The sequence below is a fragment of the Schistocerca nitens genome, chromosome 6, assembly GCF_023898315.1.
Source record: "Schistocerca nitens isolate TAMUIC-IGC-003100 chromosome 6, iqSchNite1.1, whole genome shotgun sequence".
Taxonomy (NCBI): Eukaryota; Metazoa; Arthropoda; class Insecta; order Orthoptera; family Acrididae; genus Schistocerca; species Schistocerca nitens.
Window position 1 is genome coordinate 138266555 of NC_064619.1, and position 24056 is coordinate 138290610.

A 24056-nucleotide genomic window follows, 5' to 3' on the forward strand; every position below is an offset into this window, starting at 1 on the left:
TTAGATCCAATAGGACAAACGTGTTTTTCCAGACCCTAGTATATAGCATATATGCCAGAAATTTTGTGTAGGAAGAGTATCAGCTGTCTGGTCGACCTGCTCAGCAGGAGAGCCTATGTGTCAGGAGCAAGAAATGATTTTCCAGCCCCAACATGTAGGCTGCCCTGCAAGACAGGCACATTGTGTATGAGTAGTATTGTTCTGCCTTTTCGAACTGCTTAGAAAGGCAGCCTCTAAGCCAGGGGCAAGAAACGATTTTCCAGCTCCTGAGGTGTAGGCTGCGCTGCATGTGAGATGCAGGGCCTCCTAGATGGAGGTGTGGATAGGGAGGGAGGGGGCAGGAGGGGATGGATAGAGAAAATGGGCATGGAGGGTAGGGACAGAGACAGGTAGAGGAGGGGAAGGACAGAGGGGACAGAGTGTGGAGTTGGAGAAAGCGGACACCATGGAGAGGGAGTGGAGTAGTGGAGTGGATGGTCAGAGAGAGGAGTGAGGAGCGGATGATCAGAGAGAGGGTGAAGAGGAGACAGAGACAGGGAGGAGGGGAGGATGAAGAGAGAGAGAGTAGCGAGGCAGAGTTAGATAGAGATGGGAGGATAGGGTGAATAGCCATCTTCCCACATATGCATTCAACACAAAATTGCCGCTCTGTTTTATACATATATATGTGCCGAGATTTCACCCAACCAGCAGTGTTTACTAACCAGATGTGCTGCACCTTCATACTACTTAACCCAGAGTAATTTTTAAGAAGAAAACCTTAAGAACGAGTGTCTCTAAGCGGAAAAAGATCTCTTAGAAGCTGTACCTACGCCTTTCACACGAGGCAGATAACTGGATTATAGACAACCTGACATGCTTATGGATGACACGGAGTGCCTACACCTTACCATTTCACAGGTGTATAATCAATTATTTAAAAAACAAGAACTAGCAACACTATGAAGTATATGTGAGTAATTTGTCTCTAACAAAAATTGGTCCCCATCAAGTGATCTAAAATTCCTAGACGTTTGATGCAAAGAATATTATTTTTTACAGAAATTAAGAAAATGAAATAATGACCTCATGTGGAGCATCATTGCCAGTTGCCAGGGGAAAAGAGATCTGGAGTCTATGGAGTGAGATACAAATTGAAAGAAATCCGGCAAATAGTTCTCTGTCACTCCTTCCTAGCTCGCACGTGAGTCGTCCTACTGTCCGAGGTGCCTCACTGCTGGGGTTAAAGTGTTTAGGGGAAGTTGATGACGTAATGTTATGGATTCGGCATTTTAATGTGCCTTGAACTAGCTGCGAGTGGGAGTGTTTTGTGCCTCATGTTAATTTGTTTGGCAGTGACTTCCGTTGGGTGCTTATGGCGTACCCAAGTTAATACGTCTCTGCGTAGCTGCTGCTGGAAGCTTATGGTGTGTCGGCCGGAGTGGCAGAGCGGTTCTAGGCGCTACAGTCTCGAACCGCGCGACCGCTACGGTCGCAGTTTCGAATCCTGCCTCGGCCATGGATGTGTGTGGTGTCCTTAGGTTAGTTAGGTTTAAGTAGTTCTAAGTTCTAGGGGACTGATGACCTCAGAAGTTAAGTCCCATAGCGTTCAGAGCCAAGCTTACGGTGTCTGCATTGTAATGTGCCTACAGCAGAGCGTTTACGGTGTGCTCGTGTTGCAGGCGGTGGTGCGCAAGTCGCGCGTGGCGTGCAAGTGCCACGGCGTGTCCGGCTCCTGCAGCCTCATCACCTGCTGGCAGCAGCTGGCGCCTCTGAGGGAGGTCGGTGAGTACCCACAGCCCCCAGCCACGTCCACTCCAGCGCCCACCTCTGTCTGCTGTGACTGCCTATGAGGGGCACGTTTATTGTTCCCAGATATCACGAAGTTCAACGCAAATGACGAGTCCAAATGTCCTCTCACTATTGCTCTCCTGGAAGATCGCATGTTCCGAGCAGCTATATGCTCTGGATTTTAATACTCTGTATTTTTCTGTGATCCAGACGCGTCAATATAACGCAGAGCTACAGAGTCTTTCTCTAGACGCACGTGTACCTCCACGTTGAGCAGAAGCGTCTAGAGTTAAACATTAGGCATGGATATATAAGGCTTTCGAAGTTTGTAACGCGACCAAGTTTTTCATATCTTTCTTAATCTTACTGTCTTCGTCGATCTTCTTCCTGTCTACATATAGTGTCCACACTGCAAGATCCATCGAATATGTTGGAGTCTACAGATAGCGAATTTCACCTCTACTGCCGATACAGCATACAACTGATGATAGGACGACGAAGGTATCGTCTCGGGGCTAGAATGTGTGTCCCCTTTGCTGGAGGAACCTAGTTCGTTTACCGGCAAACGAAATTCTTTCATTCTAATTGTCGTTCATTTGAATGGCGCTTAACAAGGGAGGATCAATGTTTGTGGTCTGAATTTTTCAGCGCTTGTATCATGAATCTAAAACAAACGGAAGTCTACGTCTTTGTGTTTTCGCGGTACTACGACTGATCCGTTAAATTTCAGGCGTGCAACTCCATGAACGCTATTCTTGTCAGGGCTTTGGTCCAAAGAGCACAAAGCACTGCTGACGAGAGCCTGTCTGACGCATCTACTGGATGAGCTTCTACACGTAGGTTTCTTCACTCTGAACAAAATGAGTATTCTCCACAAAGGACACGTAAGGCGCTACGAATAGGACCTAAGGCTGACTTGAGGAAGGAGGAGGAAGAAGCAGAGAGATTTATATCCAGCACTTCCTTGTCATATATGGGGAGTCTATCTTCAAAAATAAGCCGGATATTCACCAACCACAAAGTTAAAGCGGCTTTTGGCCCTCCACCGAAGATATCAGCACTTTTTGGCTCCGTCAAAGATGATTTGATCTCCTGCAAGGCTGAGGTTTTTAAGAGCCCCTGCATAAGTGTTCTTGCGTGTATCGGGCCGACGACTCGTGTTTTCCATGAAAGATGCACGGAACACTGTACGTACACTGGACTATAACAGCCTAGTAAATCGGCTGTCGTAGAGCAATTCATCAACACCACTCACTCTATGTGACATGAAAATCTCAAAATTCTACCGTCGACGTCGACTTCATCCTTTTGGGATAAGACGGTGAAAGCAGCAGTTGAAATTCGTTTGGCGAAGAATTCAATCGATAGTGGTTGCAGCTTGGACAAATGGAATACGGTGCTGTTTTTAATGAACTTGCAAATATGTCGCTGCAGTGCAGCACATACTGATACCCCATCATCGATCGACCACGTAGCCACAGACTTAAATTATGCATACTTCTATGTCGCCGACCAACGTCTCTGGCGATTGTATGTAGTTGTAGCCGCATGCGCAGTGGCGCCGGCCGCGGGTTTAAGAAGACGGAGAGAATACTGTAACTTCAGTCTGTCGGCTCAATCTGAAGACGGTAGATCGTTATGCAGCCGAACTATTAAGAGAAAAAATAATGATTATGACGTAGCAAGACCGGAATTCAGTGGCTCAAATAGAAGTGGTTCTTGCTAGAACTTAATTTCAGTATTTAAATACAGTGACGGAAGAAATATGGCAACACCGAGAGGGAGTTGTGCGACATGAACGGAGGTTGGTAGGCGTGCTTCTACGTCTGAAAGATGATTTCTAGTCAGATTTCGCGCCTCTGGCATAAGAGTGGCACTAGTAGCGCCAGAATGATGATGTAAATCTGGTTTGTTTTAAATACACGCCGAAACGGTCGTGAGCGTTAGTTACCCTTGAGACCGGTTCATGTTGGTTGAAAATGCCTTCAAGGCGACACAGACGCCATTGTCAGTACCTCATTGAGCTTGAATGAGGTCGTGCAATAGGGCTACGAGAAGCTGCAAGTTCCTTCTGCGATACTGCAGACAGGCCTGGCAGGAATGTAGCCACAGTACATGACTGATAGCAGCGGTGGTCCCGAGATGTGCGGCCGCAAGGACACTCAGATCCGGACGGCCACGTGGTCCAACGAGAGAGAAGACCATCGTGCTCGGCGAATGACTCTGGCGCACCGTAACGCACCTGCAAGCAGCAACCTGAGCAGCAGCTGGCATCACAGCTACACAGCGAACTGTTACAAATCGGTTACTTCGAGGACAGCTCCGAGCCAGACGCCCTGTAGCGTGCATTCCACTCACCCCAAACCATCGTCTTTTTTGACTTCAGTGGTGTCAAGCGAGAACTCATTGGAGAGCAGGGTGGATGTCTGTTGTGTTTTTTTATGAAGCTGGTTTAGTTCGGTGCCAGTGATGGCCGCGTATTGGGTACAAGGAGGCCAGTTGATGGATTGCTCTGCGTGCTAGACACACTTCACCTATACCTGGAGTTACGGTCAGGGATGTGATTTCGTATGACAGCAGGAGCACTCCCGCGGTTACCCCACCCACCGTCAATGCAAAATTGTACGTCAATGTGATAATTCGGCCTGTTGTGCTGCCATGTGTGAACAACGTTCCAGAGGGTGTTTTCTAACAGGATAACACTTGCCCACGTACTGCTGTTCCATGCTCTGCGGAGAGTCGACACATTGCCGTGGCCTGCTCGATCTCCATATCCATCTCTAGTAGAACACATGTGGGACATTGCACTTTACATGCTTGCTTTCAACATTCTGGCGGTTACATCGGTTGCTAATGTAGCAGCATTTCACATTTGCAATGGCTTATCTCGCTCTTAGATTAACCTGCGGTCTTGCAATGATAGCCATTTAAATATGTTACCTGGACAAATGTATACCGAAAATTTCATCACTCTATATTAATCATTTTTTGATGATGCGATTTTTTTTCTCTCAGTGTATAGCAGTTTTAAGTTTTTAAGCCTAATATGACTTTGACTAAACATTATCTGTACGCATTGAACGTATTTGTTGGTGAAATTTGACATGAATTTACTGACAGAATTATGCCGTAGAACTGAAAATATTTCTTCTTGGACCTGCGAATATCGACGGACGACAATTTATGCTCTGTCTCCCTTGCATCTCGTAATCTTTTGCAGCGGATTACTTATCTCATACGCCGTAAGAAAACGCAATCATGTACCTGTCTGTGAAATGTTCACAGCTCAGTTTGTTACAAGAAGACGAGGTTGCAACCATGGAAGAGACAGACCACGGATTGGTTGGTTCAAATGGCTCTGCCGGCCGCGGTGGTCTATCGGTTCTAGGCGCTCAGTCCGGAGCCGCGCGACTGCTACGGTCGCAGGTTCGAGTCCTGCCTCGGGCATGGATGTGCGTGATGTCCTCAGGTTGGTTAGGTTTAAGTAGTTCTACGTTCTAGGGGACTGATAACCACAGCAGTTGAGTCCCATAGTGCTTAGAGCCATTTGAACCATTTGAACCAAATGGCTCTGAGCACTATGGAACTTAACTTCTGAGGTCATCAGTCCCCTAGAACGTAGAACTACTTAAACCTAACTAACCTAAGGACATCACACACATCCATGCCCGAGGCAGGATTCGAACCTGCGACCGTAGCAGTCGCGCGGTTCCGGACTGCGCGCCTAGAACCGCTAGACTACCGCGGCCGGCAGCCTCGTGTGCTTACCGTGAAATGGCTTACGGTACATCTCTACTATAATAAGCTCTTATCGTCGTGAGAAATTACTCACGCCCAACTGTTGGTAATGTGCACGACATCTGTTTTGGAGCACATGTCCGAATTGACGAATTCAGTGCTTCAGTGTTGTTCTGCGTATAGGTCCGAGAAATCTCTCCATAAAATTGCCGTCAATGATATTTCTGCACATCAGCAGTAGCTTCAGTAACTTCCCCCTCCAGTGGTGGCTTGCGGTTAGAGATGTCCTCCTGCATATCTCAGCTTGACTCCACCCACACAAACTTTCAGTATCAAATGAGAGGTAGGCTGGAGTCTTTCTGAGGTATGTAGAAGAGTAATGAAAGTTTTTGCCACAAACTCCACCGCTCTCAGCACAGCCTGCCTAATGTGCCCACAGAGAACTCTGTGCTGTAGTCATCAGCCAAGTTCCTGCTCACACACAGGGGCCTCTACCCACCTGTTTCGGAAACGAAAGATATCACATTCCCTATCCAACCTCACCGGGAATATACACATGGCTTGGACCCAAAGAGTTTCCTCATTCACGTGCATCAATAGTGTAAGGGAACCTTTGCTACACTGGGTGTCTTGTGTGCTGAAGGCTATAAGAGGAGAGAGAGAAAAGTTATCCCCAAATAAACAGCCATCTTTCTACGCATCCCAGCTCTACCGCCTAAAACCGATTAAAACAAAATAAGAAGAAGTGTCTGTTCTACCACCTGTCTCTGTCATTTAATTGTACAACTAAGCGTTTATGCACAATCAGTTTTCAAGGTTAATGAAAGTCAAAGAAGCACAAGTTGCAGGAGTAAAAATACCGTATAACAGACAGTTGTGACCATAAAATTCGCAAGAGTCACAAATGAGGCATTTTTGAAAAAAAAATAAATAAAAAAAACCGAACATTCACATTACTTAGAGTTAAATTTCTCAAAATAAAAGTTGCTGTGTTGTCGAACATTCTTATCTTATTTCTGATCAAAGCAGACTTTTGGTGAATATATTAAAAGATAGCGGAATGGAACAGCTGAAGGAAGGAAGATTAGACTTTAACGTCCCGTCGACATCAAGGTCATTAGAGACGCACAATCTCGGAATGTTTCAAGGATGCGGAAGGAAATCGGCTGCGTCCTTTCACAGGAAACACCTCGGAATTTGCTTGTAGCGATTTAGGAAAATCACGGGAAACCTAAATCTGGATGACCGGTTGCGGATATGAACCATCCTCCTTTCGAATGCGAGTCCACTGTGCAAACCACTGCGCCATCTCGCTCAGTCGAATGGAACAGCTCGGGGCAAATATGTGGCTGCTATGATCACTGTGGTTTTGGTGTTGTACTACTGAAGAGAGGACGAACTGAAAATGATGTAGCATGGCCTTATCGTGCCCCTGTCAAATGTATGCAATTTTCCTTGTGGCGTCTTTCTAGTTTTACGTCCATTGGCTATGTATGAGATTACCTTCAGTTCATAACAGAAGTGGTTTCAGTTATCTTAGTGCTTTTGTCCAACGATGGCTCACTTATTCTCTTTCCATTAATATTCTTTTCGCCTTCTACTCAATTTTATAGTAAATATTTCAACGGCATCATAATCACCAGGTTAAGCTGGCGCTTGAAAAAACTTCTGTTGACATCAAATCATTATATAACAATTGAGATGCAGTTACAAAATGGGAAGCCGAGATTCAAGTAAACTGTAATGAGTTTAATCCAGATCGGCAACACACTGTTTATAGGCCTAGGGGACCGTCTTGGCCACCCGGCGAAAACAGACGGATTCTGAATTATTATAGCGAGTCGATGTGATGATGCAGCTGCCTAGTTCAAACTATGAACAAACCTGTGATGTTTTTATGATATCCACCAGCGTAGCGCAACCATCAATTCTCTACTAATATGAAACGGGTGTTGCAGTATTTTTAGTGATCAAGTGGAATAAACAATTTATGCAAAAATCGTATTTGTCTTCTAGGTCTTTCACAGCTAAAAACCACAAATAGCAAAACCTCACTCCCGAATATATTTCTGTAACCTCAACGTGTTTCTTCCTGAAGCAGTTAACAGCATTAACAATAAAAATCTACTCATGAGCCATTTCTCCGCTTCGTGTAATAAACGACTTACTGACGCCCAAAAGCACATCAGCATACAAAACATCAGTACGCGAAGGATCCCATGTTATAACACAAATACATAAACAAAATAAAAGCGAAACGCTGTATCATGTGAGCTGTTTGTGCAGTAGGAAGCACCACAGTAGCACCTGCTACTGCCAACCGCCGATAACAAGAAATTAACAACTCATCTGACGGTCTAGCGACAGCGCTTTCAGTAACGGATATTTCGTGAATTTACTACAGTTTTCGAAATAATTCCTATCTATATCTGTATCACTAACTATTATTAAAAATTCTGCAGAGGAGTACGTAATAGCCGAGCGCTGGGCGAAAAGTGTCCAAACGAACACAGCTGGAGGAAACGAGAAACCTAACAAAGTACACGCAGCGCTTGTTGTAATAGTAGTACACTCTGCAATTTGAATCAAATTTGTACGCTCTCGCTTAGAATCCGCGGAGGAAGGTTAGAATAGAAGTTCTGTATTTTTGGGTTTACATGTGGACAACACGGTTCGTGAAAAGTGACAAAAGGTTAATTGATAATAATTACTGTTATTATTCTGATGTCTAGCATCTTCTAATAACATATCTATTTCATGTACCATAGACAAAAAATAATCAAGATCGTCATCTGGCACCGTTACTAGTCGTTCTTGAATGTAAATCGGCAATCTAGATCTTAAAATCCTTATTACTTCTCTATATGAAATAGGATTATACCAATTTAATTTTGACTTATTTATATATTTTTTCAAAGTAGTTCCTAAGAGTACCCTTTTTTGGATTGAACATCTCGGGATTATAAACCTCGTTTCGTAATCTTTCTTGTTTGCTATACGACCAGAATTTTGCTAGAAAAAGTCTCTCAAATTCTTGACATGAACTGCATCGTTCGCTTACGTCATTAGCCCATATCGCCGCTACTCCTACCATTTTAGACACAATAAATTGTATTTTATCTTTTTCTGTCCAACGTTGAGGAAATACTCGCTTAAAACTATTAATGACTACCTTAGGGTATATATGAACACTATTTTTCTCGATTGAGAATGTAGGGAATTGTCTACTCTTAAAAATACTGGTTTCAATTCTCAAGTTCGACGAATATCCCTGCTGCATTCGTGGTTCCGAATCCCAGCCAGACATTTCGTCGTTTTCATACAATTCCCTGCCAAAGTTTACCCGTTTCTTCGGCCTAGAATTAAAATCATGATCAGAATGGATATCGGTTTGCACCACTCCGCTATCCAATCTGTCCATCCCTTCGATACGAATTTCATTACTAGAAATTTTAGAATCTGATTTTAATTGTTGGGCCGCGCGGGATTAGCTGAGCGGGCTAAGGCGCTGCAGTCATGGACTGAGCGGCTGTCCCGGCGGAGGTTCGAGTCCTCCCTCGGGCATGGGTGTGTGTGTTTGTCCTTTGGATAATTTAGGTTAAGTAGTGCGTAATCTAAGGGACTGATGACCTTAGCAGTTAAGTCCCATAAGACTTGACACACATTTGAACATTTTTTGAACATTAATTGTTGTTTTTAAACTTCCTCTAACGCTTTTTCCTTTATTATCTTAAATTCTTCCTTATACCCATTAATATGTGGTGTCACCGCCAGACACCACACTTGCTAGGTGGTAGCTTAAATCGGCCGCGGTCCATTAGTACATGTCGGACCCGCGTGTCGTCACTGTCAGGATCGCAGACCGAGCGCCACCACAAGGCAGGTCTCGAGAGACGGACTAGCACTCGCCCCAGTTGTACGACGACGTTGCTAGCGACTACACTGACGAAGCCTTTCTCTAATTTGTCGAGAGACAGTTAGAATAGCCTTCAGCTAAGTCCATGGCTACGACCTAGCAAGGCGCCATTTGTACCATTGCATGTATCTCAAGATAGAGTCTCACTTGTATCATCCAGAATGCTGTATACCAAAGGACAATATAAAAGTTAAGTGTTCTAGTAGCTACGTTCTTTTCTTTATCACATTCATTACGAATCCTGTTCCAGACTTAACGCAAGACGGCGTGAGTTTACGCGTGCCCTTTCGGCTACTTCACTGTGGACTGGCTGCCTTAACAGTCCACTACATAATAATTTCCTGACATTACCGTTGAATATCATTTACAATATCAGAGGCCTGATTAGGAACATTGGAGGATTTTTCTTCGAAACATTGGGGTAGTCTCTCCTCAGCACCCTCGGTTGTTCCTCTCAATAATTATCAACGGCTTCTTTAGTATTAAGTTCTAACATATTCCTTCTATCAGTCAAGTGATTAACATTATTTAAGATGTGATCTTGATTAGATTCTAAATGCGTAACTTTAATACTTAAGGTATCGTACTTTTCAGTAATCTCTTGTACATCATCTTGACCCTTTGGAAATCTTTTCTTAAAATGTGATTCTACATTATCTAATTTATCGGATAACTTTTTATTTTCTTTTAAAATATTTTCCTTTAATTTAGCGAAACGTTCTGCTTCTTTAGCAGAACGCTCTGCTTCTTTTGCTGCAATGTTTTCTTCCAATTTAGCAGCAATGTTTTCTTCCAACTTAGCAAAACGTTCTGCTTCTTTTGCAGAACGCTCTGCTTATTTTAATCTACTATCTTTTGCCAATTCCTCTTTAAATTGTGCAAGAATATTAATTAACATATTAGCATCTAAAGTATTGGTATTACTAGACTGAGATGTACTCCCATTACCAAACACAGTACCCGTATTCTGCGCTTCCACCAAGTTCACATTAACATCAGTAGTTGTCTCCATATTCTGAGCAATATTTTAATCAATAACGTTTACTTGTGAATCAACAGGATCTAATCCCTCTACCACATTTCTCTGTACATCAGGTTCCCCTAAGTGTAAGTCTCCCATACCATCAATTCTATTTCTACGTCTCCTAGCCATTTACAAAATCAATATTAATCGTCACACGCTTTTTTTAAAAAAAATATACTTCACTCTCTGCACTACAGCACTACTACAAAAGGTGACACAAAGAAACAATCCCTATCAAGATTTCTTTGGATAAAATAATAATCAAATACCTGAGGTCGATTCTTTTGCTTAGTAATAGCAGTAGTAGACTCTCGTAGAGACGAGCAGTGTGGCACAGCAGTCGGCTGTACTCTGGTGGTTCCGTAGATCAGCTGTGTTGTGATTGGCTGCACTCTCGTAGACACGAAGTCCAGTGCTGTCGCCTATTGGTCGCGCTGTGTCGTCCTCTGCGTTACCGGCTGTCTCCCTCAGCAGTTGGAAAGACCCGCGTTTCTCGCATTCAACAACGACCTGTGAAACAAACTGCCTACGACGTCCTTCTTCCTAATATGCGAACCTCAATACCCGTAGCGGCTTCAAATCTTGCTCTATCAATCTTCTGTTCGGGCCCCACGTTGTAGGGCGCCAAATACGTGTAGCAGCCCTTTTTCTGTTTTCGCTTTTTCGTCTAATAGGTGAAAGTTTGATATTATTTTTTTCACTTTGACTGTCATTGAAGGGTTTTACTTTTATTTAATATTGTCCCTGCTAACAAGGGAACCTCCCCATCGCACCCCCCTCAGATTTAGTTATAAGTTGGCCCAGTGGATAGGCCTTGAAAAACTGTACACAGATCAATCGAGAAAACAGGAAGAAGTTGTGTGGAACTATAAAAAAATGAGCTAAATATACAAACTGAGTAGTCCACAAGCAAGATATGTAACGTCAAGGACATTATGACCTCACGAGCGCCGTAGTCCCGTGGTTAGCGTGAGGATCTGGGGAATGAGAGGTCCCGGGTTCAAGGCTTCCCTCGAGTAAAAAATTTACTTCTTTTATTTTCGCAAAGTTATGATCTGTCCGTTCGTTCATTGATGTCTCTGTTCACTGTAATAAGTTTAGTGTCTGTGTTTTGCGACCGCACCGCAAAACCGTGCGACTAGTAGACGAAAGGACGTGCCTCTCCAATGGGAACCGAAAACATCTGATCGCAAGGTCATAGGTCAACCGAATCCTCCACAGGAAAACACGTCTGATATATTCTATACGACACTGGTGATGGCATGTGCGTTACATGACAGGAATATGTTGTTGACCCACCTAACTTGTACACTTGGCGAATGGGTAAAAAGATGGGTTACTACACGTATAATCTTCCCAACTCTGAGAGAAAAAATCTTTAGTAGCTTTACTACTAATGTTTATAGACGACGATACTTTAACCTTTCGTTCAATTGTTTTAGTTACGAATCGCTAGTTTGTTCTTGGCATAGATCACGTAACCTTAACGTTTATTAATCTAAGTTAAATTAATGTTCAAGACTTGTATTATGTTTCAAATTAACAACGTCAGTTTATTGACAGGAATTATTAATAAGTAGGTTCACTCATCCGATCTCATTCAAAGAAGTTCTTTAATTAGATGTCTAAGTAGGATTCCCGCTAGCATCAGAGATGTTAGATAATATTCTGTCACTTTCGGTAAATAAGTTATTTCTATTTAATATCCGCAAACTGTCATTAACTATGATCACTAGTCGCGTGAAGTTAAAGTTTCCCACTATCACAATTCAAAGTCCGAATACGGTTAAAATACTCAATTCAGTAAAGCGTTTAAATATTCACACGAATTGACGTTAAAGCCAAAGAGATTATTATTCATCTTCCCGTTTATCTAATCTGATAAATGTCCAAATTAAAGTCTTGAATTGACAATCCTCAAAAACAATCTCGTCACGATCTATTCTTGATCCCCATTTAATAAAGTCCCAGTTGTTGTTCTCTAAAGCTGTACGTCCTAAATAACTTCCGAACTAGAACAGACTAGAGACTGGAGTATCGTAATTACAACGTATGGCTATTTATACTTTAATAAACACTATCTTTGGTTTCTCAGACCTCTGTTCTATGACTATAATGATTTTCTTACGTATTGGAATAACTAATATTTTAATATTTTCTACTGTTTTTCCCTCTTCCCATGTTTCTGAAATTTATAATTAAATTTTCTTTTCTTTTCTTTTGCTTTCTGTACTAGATATTTCCCTCTATTTGTTTTTTATTTATTTTTTGTAATTACTACTTGTGGAGGGACTTGGGTCATTTTGTGAATTGATATTTTAAGGACATAGGAGCTAATTTGGGTGCTATTTTTGTTTTTTCAACACCGAGAGTCGCTGTAGGTGTTATATATGCCACATCAATGATTCACGTGTCCCTAACCTAAACCAGTCTACTGGGTAAAGGCGTCCTACAGATTAACGTAGAATTCACCCCACGAGTTGTTCCTGGAGAATTTTCACATTGTTAAGGGGGGAAGGCTAGGTTAAAGGTAGTGAAATATTCCGTGCTCCGATCCCGCGATCTTTCGGATTCCTGGCCATCGCTTCAAGCACTTGAGCACCAACTCCGATATCCTCATGTATGTAGCGTAGTAACTAATGTGTTAGACAATCGAAAATGTATCATGTAACCATAAGGCAGAAAATACCCATCAAGGAGACACGTGTGGAAAGTTCGTGAATTTTATCTGAAATGAGGCGGTTGAATACAGAAAATACTTTATGCGTGCATGCCATCACGAAAGACTCAGAGTGCACAAGTTGTTTAAAGAATAACTTAGAACCGAAGGATTTTAGGCACATATTTACATGTGTATTTGGACTTCTTTCGCTGGCTATGTGCAAAGAAACCGCCAACAAACTTTGTAAAGATATTTCTGTAACCTATAATATTGTCCAGAGGTGCCAATTAGTTTCCGGGCCGCCCGTCGCCGCATCGCCTAGTTACTTTAAAAACCTATCAAACGTGTTAATCTTCAAGATCGATAACCTACCCGTCTTTCGGCAGCCAGAACGTTCCTCTACGCTCACACCACCTGTTGCAAAGTTAGTCGCAAACCAGACATAGTGGAACGTACGAGGACTATTTGGAAAGTAAGGAACCATCGGACGCAAAAAGGAAACCACTGTAAAAATGTGATGAAACTTTCCACAGATGTGTTGGGCAGTGCCTCTAGTATGCCCGCAGATAGTGTCACGTCGCTCTTCTCAGTTGTGAGCACACAGAGAGCGGGTAAAGGTGCCTAAAAAATAGTATCTGCCGCCAAGTACGGCGCCTGCTAAGAGGTTTCGCCTGCTTTCATGCTACCCCACTTAACATAGCTGTCGTGCATATCCTCCTTCATGGCAGTTCTCGTCCGCAAATTGCAGGAGCAATGAGGACGCTCCTGCAGCGTTTTCGATGGTAAGTATTTTATCACCCACCATACAGACCGAACGTGGCTCCCTCTGATTTTCATGTGTGCTCAAGTCAACCGCTGGCTCTGAAAACAAGATTTTGGCACAGACGACAATCTACAGATCAGCGTAGAAAATTGTCGGAAACCACAGGAGGCTCTCTTCTATGGAGAAGGTATTGGAAAGTTAGTATAATGCTACGACAGACGTTGAAGTCGGACCGGCGACTATGTAAAGACGTATCTGGAAGGTGTAGTAACTGATGCAAATATTTTTGATTTTTACTGTAGTTTCCATTTCACGACCTATCGCTCCTTACTTTCCGAAGAGCCCTCGTACATATGTTCGTCCGTGCGCTCTTGTTTGTGACATTTATTTTTCTCGCTTTTGTGGTTAAGTTTAGATAAAAATACCTGTTGAATAAGGACATTAAACGTATGTACTTTATCTTACATCATATCTTTATTCATTCGTTGTTTAAGTTGTACATTTATAGACAGTATTTCTATGCGTATTTTTGTTACGTCAAAATCTTGAAATTTCAATATTTTAGTTACCTGCCGGGTCTTGTCCAGCTGTATTTCTTTCACAGGCACGAAATTTGGAACGTTGACAATTGTGTAACAGCCGGCCGCTGTGGCCCAGCGGTTCTAGGCGCTTCAGTCTGGAACCGCGCGACCGCTACGATCGTAGGTTCGAATCCTGCCTAGGGCATGGATGTGTGTGATGTCCTTAGGTTAGTTAGGTTTAAGTCGTTCTAAGTACTAGGGGACTGATGACCTCAGATGTTAAGTCCCATAGTGCTCAGAGCCATTTGAACCATTTTTTGAATTGTTTAACACAGTAACATTGGTCGTCCTCATCCGGAATTTTGATTTTTATTCATTCAAAATGAAGTGTTAAATTAGTTAAAGTACTGACACACAGAAATTTTTCGTTTATTCTGTCGTAGATTCTTCGGGAACAGTCAAGAAATTCACCAGAACACTTTGAACGATATTTTGAAGCAGTTTAAAGGGAAGAAAATGGATGAAAAGTTTTCGTTTATGGGCTAAAAACCTGCAGAAATGTTAAAATGTCCAAGTTGAGAAGCAGTAGTGCTTCGAGATGTTTCAATTGTGTCTTCAAGAAAAAAATGGATAGCCGCTAGTTACAAAAACGAACTACTCGTGCAAATAAATGAACAATTGCTTAATTCGTCGACTGAATTACTGGTCTGTTGCACGACCTCCTAAAACATTCCGAGAATTAAGTGACTGCAGCAATCGTCGAAAAACTTAGGCTCTACGACAGCAGATATTTCTTGAGGAGTTGACGTATGCAGCTGCACTGAGGTGGCGCACTTCGGAGAACAATGACGCATCAAAATTAGTAAAAGATGTAGTTTCCACGCCAATCTCAGCCGCAAAATTGCGCAAAAGCTATTACTGGAGTGCAAAACGTGTGGATTGTAACAGAAATGTATTACACAGATTGTTGTTAAGTTCACACTCATAAGTAAGTACCAACAGGCCAAGGCATCATATGAAAAGTGTCCCATTTTCGCAAGAGGCAATCAAATGGTCACAAGTAGACGGTTTTTACCTCTAGATGAAAATGATAGCGACGGAACTGTACGGGACGGGAGAGATGACGAAAAGAACGATGACCAAAATTTTAATACTGAATAAAGTTGTATTGTAACAGTTTGACTGAATGCTTTGTAAATAGACGCATAACTAAGGTCAAGTAATGTATTTAATTTGATTCCATTGCGAAAAAAAAGCGTAAAATAATTTTCACCGGTTTTTGAGTGCAAGTTCTCCTACGTGCGCCACTGGTAGAGGCAGGCCGTCGCTCGGTCTGCCGGGAGCCGGCCCTCGCGTGCTTCGCCGCTGCTGCTGATGGGTTACAAGCTGTTACAGGCGCGTGTTTGTTTTCTGATTGCCTATCGGCCGGGCCGGGCTTCAAACGGAGGCCGCCGCCGGATGAGGAATGGATTCCCCGCCACTTGAAATTACATCGACCCCGCGACGGCAACTGCGATAAAACGCGCCCGTTATCTGTCACCGCGAGGCACCGCCCGCCACCTGCTCACTAAATTCACGGCAACTCACCGCCACCAGTGGAAGAGCCACTTTCTGCCACGGATATGGAAGCGTCCAGATTTAAAGTGGTTCCCTTCGTCTTCTTAACGAACAGAGCAAGCAGAATCACATCACTCTGTCCGTCGCATTTCACCACTTGCTTTGAAGTACGTGATATTTATTGACAAGCGGACACAGAAGTCCAATAAATAACATGATCTGCTCACGAGAAATGTATGAATTTTTAATGTGCGTCAAGGACGTAGCTGTGGTCCGTACTTTTGGCAACTTGGGTTAGTCTAAGTGACAAAATATTTTATCCGGCATGACAATAATACATGTCAGTATATGATTTTTGAGAACAGCAATCAAGGAAACTGCACAATTTATTATCTATTTGTAAGTCCACCGTGCCATATAGGATAGTAAATGAATCAGGAAAACAAAATGTGTGCTGAAAGTCTTTGGAAAAAATCTGCAGAAAATCAGCATTGTCAATTTCTGGTAGTAAACATATGTTTTCAGGAGGAAGACATTTCCCCGGCGACTGGGATTCACAGTCATATTTACACCATGCATAGAAATCCACATTTGCAGCCACTTCAGTATCAGAGTCAGTTTAACGCTTTCGTGAAATGCATCTTCAAGCACAGACAAATAACCCACCTACCTACTGCATCTGTACGAGACGTTTCACCCATTGGTCCACATGATGATGTGTCACGCAACCTACCACAAGTTACTGTAGTAGTACCTCATTCTAGAAAGAGAAGCTAAATCATCTGCATCAGAGGCTTATTCAAATTACGAATTTTCTGCGGTCTCTTCAGTAACCTCTTCCCAGCAGTTCATTAAACGATTAACCAGAATTTCGTCTGTCATGAATCATGCAACCTCTATGAAGTCATTCATACAGATATGAAAGAAGTATTCACGAATGTCAGTTTTATTTCTCTAACTATAAGAAGCAATCAGAAGTGAATAAATAATATACCTATAACAATTACATTCAAGCAATTGCATAAGCTGGTTTTCGTGATGTTGCAAATTTTCAATAATCATCCTACACGCGAACTGTCAGCCGAAACAATTTACATTATCTCAGTGTCTAACATTTTAGAGATAATTTACGAAATAATGTTCTCTGGAATGGTTATTCTTGACTATAAGAAGCTTTTCACAGCATACAATCAGTAAAATTGGATGTAACTAGGAGCTTAATTCATGGCAATCCATTTGCTTGCACGTTCTTGCAAAAAATATAGAACTTGTAACTATTCTTACAAACGATTTATATTTTATTGTGTAGGAAATGTCACTGTGAATTAAACTAAACGTAGTTTATCTCAGAAATTATCAAAAGAGTTAATTCACAAATCACAAATGCTAGCTGAACACAGATCCAGTTCTGAAGACGAGTGCCTCAAAGCCTTATGTAAATGTTCATACCATTACGCCCTTATCCGCTGTCGATTTAGAAACATAAAACGGGCATTCATACCTATCAGATAAATTATTACGAACACATCAATACCAATACAGTCGATTGTTTGTGCAAAATAAAGTCACAAACAGAGTTCAAGAACAATGGTATATACAGATTAGTCAGAAACGTTCGGAAAAGTCTGTAAGGGAGTTGCAACGTTGCACGCGCAAATTCAGCTGACACGCTGGATACAGTTGGTGTCAGTTGTTCTCATAGAGCAGACGACAGAGCTCGAGACTGCTCAGCCTGTGACTCGGGTTGATTTTCAGTACTGTCCAGTGTCCAATTTTTCTCTCGCTCTCTCGTCCGGTTTCAGGAAACCAAACGAAGAACACGTCTGGCAACACTGTCTCTGGCGGGCCACTTGAATTTGCGCGTGCAACGGCCTAATTTACTAACTTCGATGCTAATTAACTAGAGAACGACACAACGTGTTTAATTTTTATCTTGACAGTTATTTCTTAGCACAACCTACCCTGCAACACCCTTGTAAGCTTCTCATACTGTTTCTGACCATCCTGTATATTTAGCAGTTACTTAAAGGATTAAACGTCTCATTCGCCGGTCTGCCAGTCCAGCAATTCTCATTCACATTTCGTTCATTTCAGAAGGTAAATGATGATACAGCTCCTTGAACAAGCAGCTAATATTTTATTGGCTCTGGTTGCAAAGCTGGTCGCAGGTGATGCTCGAAAAACGACCACCTTTCCGAAAGCTGGTCGCAGGTGATGCTCCAAAAACGACCACCTTTCCGAAAGAAGCGGCGACACTTTCCACGCAACCCACCCACGACAATGAGCGGACGCGTACAGCGCAAGCTGTGGCTGGTCTGCTCGGTCGATGGGGCTGGGAAGTTCTGTGCCATCAACCATACTCCCCGGACTTAAGTCCTTGTGACTTTGATTTGATTCCAAAGATGGAGGAACCACTTCGTGGCATTCGCTTCAGAACTGTTCCAGAGATTCGACAGGCAGTAGAGCGCTCCATTCTCACCAACAACAGAACAAGCTCTGCTAACGGTGTACTACGCCTTCCACATCGCTGGCAACGGGTTCTACACGACGCTGGTGACTACTTTCAAGTACAGTAACAGGTGCAAACATGCAATTCTTTTGTATCGGTTGTGAATAAATAGTTGCCATTATTTAAGTTCGAAACCTCGTATTTATTATTATTATTATTGTTATTGTTATTATAGGCGATTAGACCCTATCGGATCACGGAGAGCTGTTATATTATGAATGTGTTAAAAATACGTATTTTTCAATTGATACATTGTAAAACGCGTGTTATAATTAATGTTCATTAACTGCTGTACATACGTAAACTGTACCATCATCTTCATCATCATCAGTGTTCTGCCCAAAGTCAGGTGCCCACGTATTAACTCTCCATGCTCTCCTGTCTTTGGCCATTCTCTCCAGGTCCGCGTAATTTTCGCTTCCCTTTTCGTATCTCCTCCTTCCTCTCAGTCTGCTCCAAGGAACTAGACCTTCCAAAGCGTCTGTCAGCAGGCATTCCCGTCTGAACGAAAGTCCCATCCAGTTCTTCTTCCATTCTCTTATAACTTGCAGCAGTCTTCTCCTCTCCAAAACTTCCCAAAACTCTTTCGTTACTTACTGTTTCCACCCCGCTTATCCTCTCCATTCTCCTCTACATCCCCATCTCAGATGCTCATAGTCTTTTCTCATCCTCTCTTCACAGTGTCCATGTTTCTGCCCTGTATAGTGTCACACTCTAGACAAAATACTTACAAATTCCTTTCCTCGGACCTTTATATAATCTGCCACATAATAATCTCCTCTTCCTATCGAATGTCTGCTTCGCTATAGCATTGCCAGTTTTCACCTCCTGATGGCATCTCAAGTCCTCAGTAATCGTGATAATACAGAGAAGAAGTAACAATGGCCAAAAAAGTGTTCCGTCTCGGAAACCGTTCGGAATAGGACACATGCTTATATGAAACGTTTTGCTTCAAATGATAGTTCGGTGTCATATCTCTGAATATATACCATTCCTCGGAGATGAGGCTCACAGCAGCACGCGATGCTGTACGTAATTCGGATGCACTATGAAGGGGCTGTTGTCGGCTTTTCAGACCTTGGAGCCGCTACTTCTCATTCAAGTAGCTGCTCAAGTGGCGTCACGTGACTTTGTCGGTCTTGTTTGAGTCCTCCGCCCGAGGAAATATCCCTGGCTGTACTAGGTTTTGAATGGGGGTACAATAACTGTCTGGCAACTCTCAACCGAGGTACTCTAAGAATTGCCATTATACCCCCCCCCTCCCCCCCAATTTTGTTCCGTAAAGAAAAACATACTGAATTCTATCTGCTAGTCAGTCCTGAGTCCAGTCATCAAGCTATTTTAGTTCAGTAACTGGCAGTGAGGAACTGTATCGAATGCCTTCTGAAAGCGAAGGAAAACGGCATTGACACGGACGCTGTCGTCTACGGCGATCTGAAATTCGTGGAGGAACAGAGGGAAGTGTGTTTCGCGAGATCTCGGTGTTACAAAGAGCGTTTTGTTTTTCTGTAGATTTTTATTCTGCAAAATGTCATAATGCGACCCATAAATCTGGGACGTCAGCGGTGTACGTTTATAGTTAAGTACATCTGCCTGACGTACTTTTTCAAAACGGTCAGTACGCATTTGTCGTGTAGCAAATGGGGAACAGTTTTGTTTCGTTGGTCAGCACAGGGCACGGGTCGTGACTGCAGTGTACGAGGTGTTGTGGTGGTGGTGGTGTTTTGAGCGGGGCAGCCCTTGTGGCGGCGGCGCCTACCTCAGAGGTGTGAGTACGGTGCGTGGTCGCAGCCGTGTCGTTAGCATAACGAGTGTAGGGGGGGGGGGGGGGGACAGGCAGATAGCGGCGCCGCGACTAATGGATCGCGCCATCCCTCCCTCCCGTAATTAAATAGCGCCCACCGGACCTGTCGCCTCCGTAATGGCGGTGCGTGGCAGTGATAACTTTATACGCAGCCAGGTATGCACGGGACTTGTACCGTATTTATCGTGTACGTGCGCAGCATGCCTTAATCGAGGTATGCCCAAGGGAAAACGAAATGTACAGAGCGCGAACCGAAAGTTCTCCAGCTGTAGCTTAAATCAAATGATGTTTAGAAAGAAGACCTGACTGTTTTTAATCAATAATAACTCACGTATTGCACAATATTTCCGGAGCTGCACAGCAATGTGTTGTTGACTATGCGTTGCTGCTTAATCATACAAGGAGGAAACATTATCGTGGAAACATTTTTCAAAATATCGTGATTTTTGCGTTGCAGCTTGTAACACAGTGACTTTTGTCGAGCAAAAACGCACGTAGTGCGGTCACAGAATCAGCCCAGACCAGACCTCACCACAAACGAAAAGAGAGTAATAAAATTAATCATTTAATACTGATCACGGATTCGAACTCTAAACTGATACCTAACTCACAACAGTCTATTAATTAATCAACAGCCGCGCGGGATTAGCTGAGCGGTCTAGGGCGCTGCAGTCATGGACTGTGCGGCTGGTCCCGGCGGAGGTTCGAGGCCTCCCTAGAGCATGGGTGTGTGTTTTTGTCCTTAGGATAATTTAAGTTAAGTAGTGTGTAAGCTTAGGGACTGATGATCTTAGCAGTTAAGTCCCATAAGATTTCACACACATTTAATTAATCAACAATTCATCAGGATCAATTACTGAATTGATACTATTAAATCACTTTTCCTAAGTCCACAGACGCTGCCGAGGTATTGCGTAACTAGACGACAATCGGTTGGACAGAACAAATGGTTCAAATGGCTCTGAGCACTATGGGACTCAACTGCTGTGGTCATAAGTCCCCTAGAACTTAGAACTACTTAAACCTAACTAACCTAAGGACATCACAAACATCCATGCCCGAGGCAGGAATCGAACCTGCGACCGTCGCGGTCTTGCGGTTCCAGACTGCAGCGCCTTTAACCGCACGGCCACTTCGGCCGGCTTGGACAGAACAGGACACATTTTATACTCCCCGTTTAATTACCGTAGAAACTGCCAAAGATGGTGAAATCTAGCTTGGTTCTTTGCCGTTGTTTCGGAACGCCTGGCGAGAAACTCCCCTGCCAGGAGGTATCAACATGGCGAGGTTCAGCGTAGACAGTTACCGCCATTCAGTACCCAGTACTTCCCATTACCTTGGGAACAGCCTAGGTTAGTCATCCGCGAACCACACGTGACCTTTAGAGTTACTAAGCACTTCGCAATTACGATGGTTCCGACTGTAATACCGCTACGTCACATCTATATCTACGTGATTACTCTGCTATTCACAATAAAGTGCCTGGCAGAGGCTGCAATGAACCTCCTTCAAACTGTCTCTCTACCGTTCCACTCTCGAACGGCGCGCGAGGAAAAAGAGCACTTAAATTTTTCTCTTCAAATGGTCCAGATGGCTCTGAGCACTATGGGACTTAACATCTGAGGTCATCAGTCCCCTAGAAATTAGAACTACTTAAACCTAACCAACCTAAGGACATCACACACATCCATGCCTGAGGCAGGATTCGAATCTGCGACCGTAGCAGTCGCGCGGTTCCGGACTGAAGCGCCTAGAACCGCATTGCCACACCAGCCGGCTAAATTTTTCTGTGCGAGCATTGATATCTCTTATTTCATCGTGATCATCATTTCTCCCTATGTAGGTGGGTGCCAACAGAATGTTTTCGCAATCGGAGGAGAAAACTGGTGATAGAAATTTCATGAGAAGATCCTCTCGCAACGAAAAACGCTTTTGTTTCAATCATTGCCACACCAATTCACATATTATGTCTGTGGCACTATCTCCCCTATTTCGCGATAATACAAAACGAGCCGCCCTTCTTTGAACCTTTTCGATGTCATCCGTCAGTGCCACCTGATGCGGATCCCACACTGCACAGCAATACCCCAGAATAGGACGGACAGGTGTGGTGGAAGCAGTCTAATAGACATGTTGCACCTTCTGTGTTCTGCCAATGAATCGCAGTCCTTGGTTTGCCCTACCCACAACATTATCTATGTGATCGTTCCAATTTAGATTATTTGTAATTGTAATCCCTAAGTATTTAGTTGAATTTACATCCTTCAGATTTGTGTGACTTATCGCGTAATGGAAATTTAACGGATTTCCTTTAGTATTCATGTGAATAACTTCACATTTTTCTTTATTCAGGATCAATTTCCACTTTTCACACCATACAGCTAGCGTATCTAAATCATTTTACAATCCGTTTTGATTTGATGACTTTACAAGACGGTAAATGACAGCATCATCTCCAAATAATCTAAGAGGGCTACTCAGATTGTCTCCTATGTCGTTAATATAGATCAGGAACAATAGAGGGCCTATAACACTTCCTTGGGGAACGCCGGATATTACTTCTGTTTTACTCGATGACTTTCTATCTATTCCTACGAACTGTAACCTTTCTGACAGGAAATCACGAATCCAGTCACACTACTCAGGCGATATTCCACAGGCACGCAGTTTGAACGGTGTCGAAAGTGTTCCGGAAATCTAAACATATGTCATCAATTTGACATCCCCTGTCGATAGCACTCATTACTTCAAGAGTATACAGAACTAGTTGTGTTTCAGAAGAACGATATTTTATGAATCCGTGCTGACTATGTGTCAATAAATCGTTACCATCGTGGTAATTCATAAGTTCGAACACAGAATATGTTCCAAAACCCTACTCCAAGTCGACGTTAGTGGTACGGGCCAGCCGGCCGGGGTGGCCGAAGCGGTTCTAGGCGCTACAGTCTGGAACCGCGCGACCGCTACGATCGCAAGTTCGAATCCTGCCTCGGGCATGGGTGTGTGTGATCTCCTTAGGTTAGTTAGGTTTAAGTAGTTCTAAGTTCTAGGGGACTGATGACCTCAGATGTTAAGTCCCATAGTGCTCAGAGCCATTGAACCATTTGATACGGGCCTGTAATTCAGCGGATTACTCCTATTTCCCTTTTTGGGTATTGATGTGACTTGAGCAACTTTCCAGTCTTTAGGTATGGAACTTTCTGTGAGCGAGCGGTTGTATATAATTGCTAAATATGGAGGTATTGTATCAGCATACTCTGAGAGGAACCTGACTGGTATACAATCTGGACCGGAGGCCTTGCCTTTATTAAGTGATTTAAGCTGCTTTGCTTCACCGAGGATATCTACTTCTATGTTTCTCATCTTGGCAGTTGTTCTTGATTGGAATTCAGGAATATTTACTTCGTCTTCTTTGGTGAAGGAGGTTCGAAAACCCGTGTTTAATAACTTTAGTGACACTGTCATCAGTGACTTCAGCGTTGTCATCACGCATTAAAGGTACTGATTGCGTCTTGCCACTGGCGTGCTTTATGTATGACCAGAATCTCTTTGGGTTTTCTGCCAGATTCCGAGACAGAGTTTCGTTGTGGAAGTTATTAAAAGCATGTCGCATTGAAGTACGCGGTATATTTCGAACTTCTGTAAAACTTTGCCAATCTTGGGGATTTTACCTTCTTTTAAATTTGACATGCTTTTTTCTTTGCTTCTGCAACAGCGATCTGACCTGTTTTGTGTACCATGGGGGATCAGTACCATCACTTGTTAATTTATGTGGTATATATCTCACAACTG

At 43.1% G+C, this 24056-nt stretch overlaps 1 protein-coding gene across 1 annotated transcript in view; it reads left to right on the plus strand.

Annotated features, from left to right (window-relative positions):
- LOC126263260 (protein Wnt-5b-like) overlaps positions 1 to 24056 on the plus strand; it is a 329472-nt gene that overhangs the window by 205367 nt on the left and 100049 nt on the right. Inside the window, exon 5 of the mRNA XM_049960346.1 lies at positions 1662 to 1764. Coding sequence (XP_049816303.1) covers positions 1662 to 1764 — 103 coding nt within the window. The remainder of the gene's footprint in view (positions 1 to 1661; positions 1765 to 24056) is intronic.